The sequence below is a fragment of the Lissotriton helveticus genome, chromosome 7, assembly GCF_964261635.1.
Source record: "Lissotriton helveticus chromosome 7, aLisHel1.1, whole genome shotgun sequence".
Classification (NCBI taxonomy): domain Eukaryota; kingdom Metazoa; phylum Chordata; class Amphibia; order Caudata; family Salamandridae; genus Lissotriton; species Lissotriton helveticus.
This window is the reverse complement of record NC_136068.1, coordinates 64,634,283-64,648,348: the sequence shown is the minus strand read 5'-3', so window position 1 is coordinate 64,648,348 and position 14,066 is coordinate 64,634,283. Positions and strand designations below refer to the sequence as shown.

The following is a 14,066-nucleotide window of genomic DNA, read 5'->3' as shown; positions in this document are numbered from 1 at the left end:
GGTAAGATTGGAGGAATCCTTATGTCGGGGTTCCCTCGAGGATGATCGCAGCCCAGCGCTGCGAGGAAAAAATAGCTGGGCATTGTTCAGAAATAGCGCTCCCAGGCGCTAGATGTAACCAGAGGACCCGGGATAAAGAGAAAAGCACTCCCAGGCGCAGGAGGGCTGCATAAAGTCTTTCCAAGGTCCTTGGAATGGCAAGTAAGGCAAAGGGGGTCCCAGAAAAAGAAGTCCTTCCCCTGAGCCTCAGCAGCAGCACGCCCCTGGTAGATTCAAGCCCACAAACAAGATCATTTTACATGGGGTCACAGCCCCTTTTTATACACAAATTTCCTTTGTCTCCAAATGTGAAGTCAAGGGGAGAACCAGATGCAACTGGTTCTGGAGTACTTTGTTTTGCTCAGCTCCCCTCTCTATTCACAAGACAGACCAGGGACATCAGACACACCACAGGGGGTGGAGCCAGCATTGTAGAGGGAAGGCCCAGCCCTATTCAGGTCTCAGGTGCACTCCTCCCTGCCATCAACATGTAGATCTCCTCATTCACCACCGGGCAGACCCATCCTGACTCCTGGAGCTAGGCACACCAGCCAGCGCCAGCCAATCACAAGCCAGACAGTCAATTCACATTCACTGCACAGACATGCAAACTTCTAAAAGTGGCACTTCTCCACTAGACACAATAAATCTGCGCACATCATCGCGCAGCATTTAATCTCACGAGTTCGCACATACCAAACTCGCCCCTGCACTCCCCACACATCAGGAACTACCATGGACACACATATCCCTCATGCATTCCTATGGAAGGGCAGGTCAATCTCACCACATGCACTTAGAGAGCGCACGCACTTTACACTGGGCCACAGTGTTAAAGTGCGCAGAGGCCTAAAATCACTACCACCATGCCAGAGGCTAAAGGTAAACAGTCTAGGGGTGAACCTGACAAAAAGGCCCAAGTCCAACACCCAGCCTGTCTAAATGTTTATTTATTTTGGGGTTGGGGCGGGGATCTGTACTGTAAATAGTCTGCGGCCCCTGTGCTCTAAGAGTGACTAACCACAAATGCCGAGGAGTGCCATCCCTCCGGAGGACAAGCTGTTGAGGAGAGCTGGGAGGCTGAACTTTCGGATCACTCCTTAAACTTCACAAAGCGCTGAGCTCACACGTCCCAGGCACAGGGGCGGCTTGCACACAAGCAGTGTAGGTCTTAACTTGGCTTTTCCGTTCCCTTGCAGCCAAAAACAACAGTAGACAGAGGCGGGAAAGGGGCGGCCATTTCATAATGCTCACCTTAATAATACTACAAGTGCGAGAGTTTCAAATGTTTCTACAAGTCACGTCCCGGCCTCTGGTTGCAAGACAGCGCATTCCACAGCTCTGTTGTTCCACCGCCGAGCAGCGCTGTGGAACCTGCAGGTGGAGCAACAGCCGCCAAGAAGACCTTTGTTTTTATTGCGGCGATCGGAAATGTCACAGCTGGCGGGAGGCTGCGTTTGCCTGGACCCTTGTACCGCCATTGTGTTAAAAAAATACCCATGAAAAGAATGGCATGGGGCAGCATTCCGTAAATATTAAAACATTATTATTCTTGCCCAGGCGTGCATGCGCGATGCCTACATAAAACAAGTAGTCCCTCAATTAAACGATAACAGCCAGCAGCCGAACTACATTATAGTTGGTCGGTGCTGCTTCCTGCAAAATGGAAGCAAAACGGAAATGAGGTATCGGACCACCAGCCAATCAATGAGCGAGATAAAAACAGCAATGCAACATTTAACCAATGGCAAGTGACAAAACAAAGAGAAACACAATTGGTGGAGTTTCACCAGTAATACAGATTAGTTGATGTCTTGTAGAGGTAGCGCATGCGCTCCCTACGCGAGACCTAAAAATGAAAACATAATGCATGTTTATTGTATAGAGTAAGAGTATCTGATTGTATTTTAAAACCTAATTTCGCAGTGCATTTGTGCATATTGAATATGTAAGTAGGGAAGGGGATGTCAAGGCACTCTGGTTTCTACCTCTACTGTATACACCAAGCAAGAATGGCATGGAGACGTACATCATGAGTGCTACTTGAACAAGCAAAGGAATGGGAGGCCCGGCAGGGGGAGTCAGTAGTAACACAACTGTGGCATTAAGAGGAGGTGGGAGGAAGAATGCTATATTTAAATATAAGCAGCTAGGGCGCTGAAGCTGAACACAGACAAACAGTACCAGAGCAAGAAACCAAGAAAGAAAGAGTCCCCCAGAGAACAGATAAAGAACCATAGCGGAATGAAACTGTACTAAGCCGCTGCTCTGTGGGAGGAAGAAGAGAGAAAGGAGGGACGAAGAGGCAGGACTGACCACTAGCAAGTAGTGATTTTTAAAGGACACTGACATAGACAAATAGCAAAAAGGGGAAGAACTTGATCCACACATACTGATTACAGCAGGTCTGGAAGAGACAGTGCATTCACTAGCTCGACCTACAAATGGGACTTCCACGGATGTGGTCTACAAGAAGAAGAGAATCTATAGTGATCTTTCAGTAGGAACAATTACCCAGCCAAGCATTGGTGGCATTATCGTACTTTCATCTGCCTAACGTTTTACAAGATTGTCACTGTCTGCTGTTTCCTCCTTCACCCCATATCTAGTGCTGAGTAGAGAAGAAATGGGCAGTGTTGGGGAAGGTACTGCTATACCTGCTCCTGGTGGGCATATGGTGGTAGTGGGCATAAAACATTAGCCCTTACTAGTACCACTTTCAGAGCACACTCGCTAGGAAGTAGAGCATCATAATCTTTTTGATCGGGGAACATCCTTTACAACGCAACTTTTACAATGAAGTGCCTTTACGACGCAACCATTACAACGCACCTTTTACAACGACTTGCGCTGGGGGGCGCTCTAGGATAGGGAATAGTTTCCAACACCTTCCCTACTATCCACAGGGACTGGAGTTGGAATAGTAAATTATACTATTCACTATCCAGCGCCCCCCAACGCAAGTCGTTGTAATGACTTGCGTTGTAAAACTTGCGTCGTAAAGGCATGCGTTGTAATAGCATGCGTTGTAACGTCATACATCCTTTTTGATCATGTGCACAGAAGGGTTTCCTTAGTATCTCATCAAGAAGAGAAGGGGGTATTGTCAAATATGTTGTGCCAGTACAAGTAACACTTGGGATCTGTTGTGTGAGTGGTTTCAAGTCGTTGAAGGGTTTCCCAAGCATCACATTAAACAAAAAAAGAGTCTGGAGTATTGTCCACGTATTTCAAAGTGCATTCCAGATGCACTACTTCAGCGCACTGTGGCAAATTACTGAGAGGCATACCAGGCTGATCTGAGGTGGGGAAGTGGCAATGCTAGTGATGTCCTCACCTGGCCAGCTCTCGTTGTGAGGTGAGACTACGTTCAAAGTAGCTCAAAATTAGACAAGGATTTCTTACCTGAGCATTGGCAAGCAACTGCTTTTCTTGCCTATTTGAGCAGTGTGTGGAGATCTTGAGTAGCTTTTCGACTTCCGTGCAGCCTCCTAAGAAAGGTTCCTGCTGCGAGGACAAAGTAATGAGCCTGACACAATTTCCAAGATATTGTCCCGGCAATAATAGAGCACATTGCCTTTAGTACAGTGCCACCTACTAAACCTCTTCATGTTTACTATTTTTTTATTGCTTTTGCAAACTGTACGAACCTACTTTCCATTGCAGGTTGCGGACAGTAATTGTACTTCATTCAAATAAGTGTATCCTCTTAAGTTTAAGGGTATTGAAGCCATTAGAAGTTACATAAAGTAGAACTTGCATTGAAAAAAACAGATTTACACTCACTATGCAGAATACACCCCCGCCCTTCTCTATGATATCTCCCAGTGAACCACTATTGAAATGAAACAAGTGAAAGAAAGTGTTCCAAATCTATGCAGTAGTATGTGGTTCCAATTTAGGGTTAGAAAGTAAGGTAGCTTTCCTGCACCACTATCTAGGAGTACAGAGACAAGAGATATTGGAAACTTACCTGACCTGGTGGTTAACGGAACAAGACTTCTCAAATATTTTTTACCCCAAATCAGCACCATAATGGAACGTTATCACTTCGGGAAGAGGAGCCAGAAAAAAGTGAAAACAGGGGAAGAATTTGTATCAGATCTTAGAAAGTTAGCTGCTACATTTGAGTTTGGGGCGACATGTGAAGAGCGCATTAGAGATAAATTGTTACTCACATGCAAAATTGATAAAATAAGAGAAGAATTGTGGTTAAAAGTTGGTCCACCACTAGGGTAGGCTTTTAATAGTAGCCAAACAGGTTGAGCATATGATACATTGTGTGAAATAAATAAAATAGTGAGGAAAAGACGAAAGTGAGTGAAATCACAGACAATTTGAGTGAGGTACTTGCTACAGGTGTGGAAAGGTAGGGCACATGGCCAACAACAAGGATTCTCCAGCTTTAAAAGTAATGTGCAATAAGTGTTTGAAAAAAGGTCATTTCAGGATTTGCTGCAGAAGTGATCAAAATAGAAGAAAATGTCCCCAAGATGGTGGGGAGAGGAGTTAGCTTAACGGCTAGGGCGGTCGACCTCAAATCTAGGGAGCTGGGTTCGAGTCTCGGCAATGCCGCTGAACATCCTGTGATTCTGGGCAAATGACTTAATCGCACCGTGCCTAACAATAAAGGTATCCTCATGTAATGCTACTGATGCTATGTAAAGCACTCTGATACCCAATTTGGGTCAAGTCTGCTCTATATAAAACTCTGTAAAAAAAAAGTTGTAACACAAGTGTGTGATGAGATCATTCTACAGATTAAGGAAGGGGTTCCAAGTAATCCTAAAGATATGATAAACATTGAGGGGCAAAACGTTTAAGCTATGTTTGATTCATGTTCAAAGTTGACAATAATTAACGAGAGTTTGTTTGTAAAAATGTTTAAAGGACAGAAAAAGATGTATAAAATAGACATTTAACCAGGAGGGTATGGGGGGCATCCCATACAGATGTGGGGGTACTTTTGGGGAAGCATAGTTTACAAGGGCAGATACACAGTCACCAAAGTGTAAATTTTACATAAAGGGGACAATATCCTGGGATGGCCGACACAAAAGGAGTATGGGATATACCTTGACTCCAACAAAGATCCCCAAATACTAATCCAAAGTAGAGACAAAACACTTTTGAGTGCAGAAAAGGAATTCCCTGAGGTATTTACGGAACAACTAGGATGTTTAAGACACTATGTTCATGAGATTAGACTGAAGGAAAATGCTCAACCTGTATCAGCCAAGGTGAGGAGTTTACCTTTACCCTTATCCATGTATGAAGGAGTTAGAAAAGAATTGGATAGACTGTAAAGCCTAGGAGTGACAGAACCAGGAGAAGCCACAGAGTGGTTAGCACCAATTGTGGTGGCAAAGAAAAGTGATGGGGCAGTTTGCCTATGCATAGAACTTAAAGCATTGAACAAGGAGGTGGTGGTGGAGAAGTTCCCATTACCCAACATCACAGTGATGTTGACCAAAGTAGCAGGAACAAAGGTATTTTCAACGTTGGACCTAACATTGGCATACTACCAGGTCAGACTACATACAGAGTCCCAAGAACGTACAGCATTTGTAACTCCCATGGGGGCCCACAAGTTCAAGTGAATGCCATTTGGACTTGTGTCGGCGGCCGCTGTGTTCCAAAGAATAATGAGCAGGATGCTCCAAGGGATCACAGGGGTAAGCACAATGTGTTATTATTTGGGGACAACAAAGAACAACATGACAACAGAATCAAACAAGTTTTGACGAGGTTCAGAAAACAGGACCTTACCGTAAGAAGTGAGAAATGCAAAATTGGTTGCCAGGAAATAGATTACTTGGGACACAAGATAACAGCAGGCGGTATACTGCCCAAGGCTGAACTTAGAGACTTCATCGTGAAGCTTGCAAACCCTAAGACTGAAGAAAAAGTTAAGGGGCAGATGTATCAAGATACCATTTTGCGATTCTCAAATAGCGATTTTTAAGGAATCGCTATTTGAGAAGTGCAAAATGGTATGTATGTAGAAATTCGCAATTTTTTTAGCGATTTCTTAACATTCCTTAATTGCGATTAGCAAATTGATAATCGCAATTAAGGAATAATTTCCCATTCATTTCTATGGGCCAGGAGGCCCATAGGAATGAATGTGAAATGATTCTCAATTTGCGATTAGCAATTTGCTATTCGCAAATTGAGAATAATTTCAAGGGTGCAAGGGTGACTTAAGGACACCCTGCTGCACCCCTGAATTTGACATGTGTGCGCATATGGCGCTAAGGGCATGTATGAGCGTCATATGGCACCTTTAGAATTTTTAAAAAGTGCATTTTGAAAAGAATTCGCCAATTACCACCAACTACAAGTTGGTGGTAATTTGCGAATTCTTAGTCAAAAATCGCAACACTGAAATGCTTAATACATTTCAAATAAGAAATCGCAATTTGCCATTTCTTAAAAGCCTCGCAATATTAAGGAATCGCTAAATTTGCGATTCCTTAATATTGCGAGGCTTTTTGCCGGATACATTCCAAATCCCGTTTTTTTTGTCGCAAACGCTGCTATTTTGCGATTCGCAGCGTTTGCGACAAAAAAAAGGATGATACATCTGCCCCTAAGTCCTTTCTAGGAATGCTAGAATTCCACAGCAAACTTGTTCACAATTTTGCAAGACGGATGTACCACATCTGAGCCTTATTAAAAAATGGGGTATAATTTGATTGGTGTGAGAAGTCTCAGGCAGAATTTAAGGACACCAAGGCCGCGTTTGCTTCAGCATCCAATCTTAATGCGTTTGTATCAGGCAGACAAACTATAACGACAACAGATGCCAGTTTAAAGGGCCTTGGGGCGGTAATAGTACAAATAGGTCAGAAAGGTGAGGAGACCATTGCTTTTGCATCTTGATCACTGAAACAAGCTGAAAAGAACTATTCAGTGATCAAGAAGGAGGCACTTTCTGTATAGTGGGTAATAAATTCAGAAATGTCATTTGGGGGACAAGATTCTCCATGAGGACTGACCACAAGCCTCTCACATAAATATTTACTAATAAAGGGTTAGATTCCATCTCAAGTAGAATCATGAGGTGGGCAAAAATATACGTTTGGGGTGGAATATATCCCAAGAGTGAGAAACTGTGTGGCAGATTGCCTCTCTTACCTAGTTGAGAACCAGGAAGAAGCGGAAATGAATGTTACTTCAAAGGAAGAAGATCTTGACTCTCAATTGGAAGGAGTATGTGTAGTCACTCAAGAGGCAGTAGAGAAGACACAGTGAAAGGAAGAATTAGTGTTAGACCTATGTTACAGAGAGTATGCAGTAACACAAAAGAGGGGTGGACAGGCCAAGACAGACATGATGAGCAACTCAAACCATATTGGATGGTAAGAGAGTACCTGTGCATAGCGGATGGGTGTCTCTTCGGGGGCACCAAGTTAATCCCTCTTAAATCTTTAAAAGCAAACTGGCCGATCTGGCCCATGAATGACATTTGGGGATCACCAAGACAAAGCAGAGACTACGTTTAGACTTTTGGTGGCCTAACATGGATTTAGACATAGAAAGGAAGATACAGGAGTGCTTACCGTGCACTACCAGCGACAGAGTACTCAAACTTCACACGCCTCCCCTGCATTGTGGACTCCGCCTGATGGCCTCTGGATAGATATAGCCTTAGACACAAAAGGTCCATTATCAGGAGAAAAAGAATCACCTTACATCCTGGTACTAGTAGACCTGTTCTCCCGTTGGCCTGAACTGAAGTTCGTCTTGGAGAGAAACACCAAAACGGTGATAAAAGTTCAGGTAGAGGCGTTCCTGAGGGACTGTTTACCCGGCCCCATACAAATGGATAATGCAGTCCAATTCTGCTCACAAGAAATAAAATAATTTCTACATTGCAATAGGATATGACACAAGCTAAATGCACTCTATTACCTTGAAGCCAATGGGATGATAGAGAGGTTAAACAGACCCATCAAGGAGGGCATACAACTAGCCAAAGCCAGTGGGCCCAGTTGGAGAGAAGAGGTCATCAAACAGCTATAGCCTGACACCACACCAAATGACCAATGAAACACCTTTTGAGCTGATGAAAGTGAGGACGCCCAAATGCAGATTGGTACCAGAGTGGCTGAAGTGGCAAAAGGGGTGGATAGACTTTAGAAGAAATACTAAACAGAGAGAAAGAGAACCTAAGTTACAAGCTGAAAGTAAAGCGTGATATGACAGATTACATCGAGCTGAAGAGGAGAACTTCAAAGTAGGTGATCTGGTCAAGGTCAAAGTCTCCACAGGGAAGGCGAAATGGTCATTGTTCACTGAACCAATGAGAATAGTGAAAGTCCTAAAAAATGCAGTGAGAACTGATGATGGGAGAATTTGGAACACAGGGAGAGTTGCAAGATGCATCACTGCAGAGAGAGCACGACCACAGAGGAGGTTGACTGAAAAGCGTACGCCGAAAGAATCAGTACACCTTCAGAGAAGGGATCCAATATCCAGTTAGCAGGAGGAGAACGTGCCGCCTGAACTTTCTTAATGACTTTGTAGTTACTACTACATGAAAGTTATGGTTTACAGTATTCCCATAAGGGCCAGATCGCATATTGTAGTTTTCTCCCTGCCTATTCACTTCTACTTCGTTTCCCCTTTTCAATTCTCTTATACAAGGGGAACCTGAAGTTATAAAGAAGGGGGATGTGTGATATCTTCCTATCTACGTGTTTTCTATCTCTTCCCTCTTCCCCCCTCTTCCCTACCTGCTAATGGTTTTGCCAGAGCACCTAATGTCATATGGCTCTGATTTATGTATTTGGAATGTTGATCTTCTTCAGAGGTACTTCCTCTTTGGTTATGAACGAATTAAATGAAAAGACCATTTGTAGAGCGTGATAGCTACCCTGAGGCGTCCTAGCGCTACGGATAATACTTGCAAGTGAAACAGCTGAAGATTATTCGGTTTTATTGAAGAGGAAGGTTTTTAAATGTTTGTGGAACAGAAGTAGGTTGGGCTCTGATCGCAGATGGAAGGGGAGGGAGTTCCAGAGTTTGGCCGAGTTATAAGAGAATGATCGGCCTCCACATCTGGATCTCTTGATCCTAGGAACTGTGGCGAGGAGAGAGGATGCTGATCGGAGCCGTTTGTTCAGGTGGTAGGGGTTGATCAGATTGTGATTGATGACATGGTTATGGTCAAAGATGGCACATTCTGACTAGGGACATGCCTGCGTTATGTGTTACCCTAGGGGTTAGTTTGAAGGTGTTACCTTTTCTTTCTTTTCCTCCTCCATGTTGCAGGGCGGAGTGAATGACGAGATCTCGCTGTCGGCTTACATCACAGCGGCCCTGCTGCAGATGGGAAAGACAACCAGCGTGAGTACGAGTGGCCTAGCGCTGATGCCATGGTAGGCCTAGTGGAAGCTACCACAATAGGGACTGCAGTTGCACACTTACTGAAGTCCATAGCCTTAATGCACACTTTCTTCACTGTCTCTGAAATCCATGTCCCTAATGGACAAATTCTGCACTGTCCCTATAATCCATGTTCTCACTGCATACATCCTGCACTGCCCCTGAAATCCTTGTCCCAACTGCACACCCTACGCAGTTCATATCCTGTCTGCACCCTCCCTCAGATCCATTGCCACATTGAACACTCCCTGCACTGTCTCTGAAATCCCTGTCTCCAGTGCACACTCCCTGCAATGTCCCTGAAATGCATGTCTCCACTACACACTCCTGGCACAGTCTCTGAAATCCATGTTACCACTGCACACTCCATGCACTGTCCCTGAAATTCATGTCTTTACTGTAGACATCCTGCGGTTTATATATATTCTTTGCGCAGTCCCAGAAATGCATGTTTACACTGCACACGCCCAACACTGTCCCTGAAATCCATGTTCCCATTAACACTCCCTTCTGTGACCTTGAAATCCATGCCCACTCAACATTCCCTACATTGTCCCTAAAATCTTTCTCTCCACTACACACACCCTGTGGTCTATATACTCTTTTTACTGTCCCTTAAATGCATGTCTCCACTGCACAATCCGGGCACCCTCCCTGAAATAATCATGTTCCCACTGCACACTTAATGCACTATCCCTGAAATCCTTGTGTCCACTGCGCACATCCTGCGCTGCCCATGAAATCAATATAACAAAAGCGCACACCCTCCTCAATTCATATCCTTTATGAACTCTCCCTGAAATCCATGTCCCCACTGCACACTCCTGCACTGTCCCTATAACCCATGCACCCACTGCACACATCCTGTCCTGTCCCTGAAATCCAGACTCTACATTACACACAGTCTGTCCTCGCTTGGGCTGAACCACCGCTGTGCTCCTAATTAAAGGGGGTGTTGGTTCAATAGCAGTCAGCCCACTCCTTTTACAAAGCGAATCCTCCCTTCACCTCCAGAAAAGGCACTGACGTGTTTCAACTGTATCCAAAACCTAGTTTATACAACACAGCACCATCTTCAACTGGATATTTGAAGTGCACATGTGCATATCAATTCATAAACATACAAAACAGACTTACAGCTATATTAAAGCACTGTTTTACTTCCCCCAATGTGTAAAAATGTGCAAATAAATTCAATATTTAAAAAAACAAAAACAGTTTCATGCTGCTGTAAGTCTAGTCAATATTAACATACTTTACGTAATCACACATAACTAAATAAACTTATTATCAGCATTTTTTATCTTATTTGAGTGCCAACCCTATTTAGTTTGTAGGTTTTTTCAATGTTAAGCCTATCACTCATATTAGGACAAATGTACCACCTCTTATTATTCAAATCTGTGGGTTTCCGGCACAATAGAACGGCAATTAATTGTTAAACATTTTCTATGCATTTGCAGCTCCCTTTTTATATGGATATATTACATAAGCAAGTGTTGGATAAAGTGTCCTTACCTATTGTCTGTTGCACATAATATCGGCTAGTATGTTATTATGTGTACCTAACAGTAAACTATGCCTTACTGGTTACACATATAACTATTATTGTACTTAGGGGGTCATTAGGATCGCGGTTTTCCCGCATCCTCCTGGCCGGCGGAAGCCACCGCCGGCCCGGAGGATGCGGGAAAACCGCCGCGGATGCTTGAAAGACCCACCGCCAAATTAGGATGGCTGGTGGGTCTTGGAATCTGTCCGCCGTTTTTCCGCCGCGGTTGCCTTCCGACGGAAAAGCATTAATATGGCTGGGGGTGTCTATCAGACACCGCCAGCCATATTATGATGGAGTAGAAAGTATGCTTTTCCACGGCGGCTTTTCCGCCGTGGAAAAGCATACGGACCTTCACTTCTGGGGCCCCCTGGGTGAAGGGGGGATGGGGGGGTGCACATGGGGGATACCTATGGTACCCCCCGGCATATGCGTGAACAAAGTGGCAGGCACCGCACGGTGCCTGCCGCTTTGTGCACGCAAATGCCGTGCATGCATTTTTAACATTGCGGTGGGTGCAGCTTCAAGCTGCACCCGCCGCAATGTTAAAAATAGAGGATGTGACCGCCACCCTGGCGGTCACATCCTAATCTGCATGGAGGGACCGCCGCTGCCCCTGCGGACGGTCCCTCCTACTCTATGGTGGCGGACGGACTCAGGTCCGTCCGCCATCATAATCGGCCCCTCAATGTTGTGTGTGTATAAAATAGTCATGTTATCACTAACAAAAGCTCCTAATAATAAGGGAAAGCTGCTAGATGTGCTACAGGTGAGTATGTAGCTCTTCCTCCGCGTTGAAACCTCATGACATTTTTGTGTTAAGTTAAAAAAAATTGCGATCTCCTCCTCGGATGTTCTGGCGATCGAATCAAACACATATATTGTCACTGCTGTTATTTATTTCCTCAAAGTGGCTGGCTATGGGATACTTTTTCTGCTTGCTTTTTATGGCTCTTGTGAGTTGTAATACCCGCTTATGTACTTGCAGGATAGTACTAAGCACTAACTCACAAGGGCATGTTAAAAAAACATAAATGGGAAATCCACTATTGTAATGGAAAGGATCTCTAATCTTTCTCTGCCTCTTTTCAGTGAGCGAGAGGAAATTTTTCTTAATAGTTCCGTATTTGCAGGATTTCTCGATGCTACACTTTTCATTTACATGACATATCTAGGCTACTTTTTAACCAGCATCTCGACAATTGATTTTACTTTCCTGAAAGTAATGCCCAGTTTCTAAGTGATGTGTTTGCCTAAACCTTGATCATTCTTGACCAAATGCCAGTGTTTCTGAAGTATTTTCCCGATAACGCCTTCCTGCTTTTTGAAGGTAGTAATCAGCATACATTGGGACATCTTCCAAATGTTGTCATTTCTTTTATTATTAAAGAGCATGCTCTCCCACTTCCTCTGATTTGCCCTAAACTTTGGCTGGGTAATTATTTGGACTGGGTACCCTCTTTCCCTGAAGCGTTTTGCCAAGCTGTCTTGGACACTATTAACTTGTTCTACCTCGCTGCACTTCCTCACCACCCTCAAGTTCTCCCCTTTACAACTTGTAAGAGCCATAAAAACAAGGACAACCCTTATCCTGTGGCCTTCCACTAGAGGAAGTAAATATCAATGACACAAAGTTATGACACTATGTGATCGATTGGGTCCCCAAGAACATCAGAGGGGTACATAGGGAAAAGATTGAGTAAATGTACTCCAGCTAAGAGCTACAGAAAGTCCAGCACCATACATAGGCAAACATTGGCACTTCCACACCCTCCCATAATAGGTAATGGAGGTAGGGACTCAAAACAAAATCCCATAGTAAATAATGTTAAATTAAATTACTCAAACTAGTTCAAACTATTAATACATTTAATGTAATTATAAAACATGATCTACAAATAAAACACATTTATTAATTTATTTAAAAATATTTGAATTACCTATTCTAATTTAAAAAGTAATGTAATATTAATTTATTATAAAATATAATTTAAATTACTTCCAATTAATTATTTAGTCACATTCAGTACGTTTTATTACATATTATAAAGTAAATGTATTACATTAGGTGGGAACAACAGAAAAATAAATACATTTTATGTATTTTAAATGACTACATTTATTTCCTTCTACCGTTAAAATAAATCAAAAGCTCTTTTTTGCAAGAGAAACAAAATATGCCCTTCATCTTCCTGGGTTCATCCATTTATTTGCTGCACAATATGTGGCACTGCACACAACACGTTTCGGCCTTGGATCATCTTTGTGGAGTAGCGTGTTGGTAGTTCTCCCACCTATATACAATTTAAAATGAAGTGTAAAGACATAGAAGACAGACAATTAAGTAAGAATTACAAGTATGCGCTACCGAACTTGCCTTGAGACCAGAAATAATAATAATCATTTGTGGAGATTATAAGTGTATACACTCACCCAAAATATATACTACCAAAGAATGTCCTGTGAATGGGAGGCTCAAATTATGCAGTACTATAATTAGACTTATGCATGTGCTCCATTTAATTAATACATGACAAAATAAACAAAATGATAAACCTGGCTTCACCTACTACTTTTAGCCACATAAACAAAATACAATAGATGTATTTTAAGTTGTGACATAGATGACATCCAAAATAGTAATGTATATAATTATGTAACTGTTTTCAGATTATACGCCCTATTTTTAAATGTTGAACTGGCATTAGTACAAAATCAAATACTTAGATGGGCATTTGAAAGGGGACTATGAAAGGACAGAATCATGTAAAGATATATGAGCAGAAGTAATAGATTTGTTTGAGAAAGGGTCAACAAATATTTGTATTGTATGGGATACCTGCAAAGCATTTTTCAAAGGCGAAATAATTAGATATATATCATTTAAATCAAAACAAAAAACTCAATAAATGAAAACCTGTTCTTGACTTAGAGAATAATCATGATGTTGCTGTGTGAAAATTGTGTTAAGAAGGGAAATGGGATATGTATATGACTTACGAAAGCTAAAATATGTATATGCCAAAACAACAGCCACATATGAAGCAAAGAGTCAAGAGGCATATGAATAGTGAATCTTTTG

At 42.8% G+C, this 14,066-nt stretch overlaps 1 protein-coding gene across 2 annotated transcripts in view; it reads left to right on the top strand.

The window, feature by feature from the left end:
* LOC144768066 (alpha-2-macroglobulin-like protein 1) overlaps positions 1 to 14,066 on the top strand; it is a 411,824-nt gene that overhangs the window by 306,746 nt on the left and 91,012 nt on the right. For both annotated transcript variants that reach the window (XM_078651439.1, XM_078651438.1), the window contains exon 27: positions 9,319 to 9,393. In XM_078651439.1, the coding sequence (XP_078507565.1) occupies positions 9,319 to 9,393 (75 nt within the window). The remainder of the gene's footprint in view (positions 1 to 9,318; positions 9,394 to 14,066) is intronic.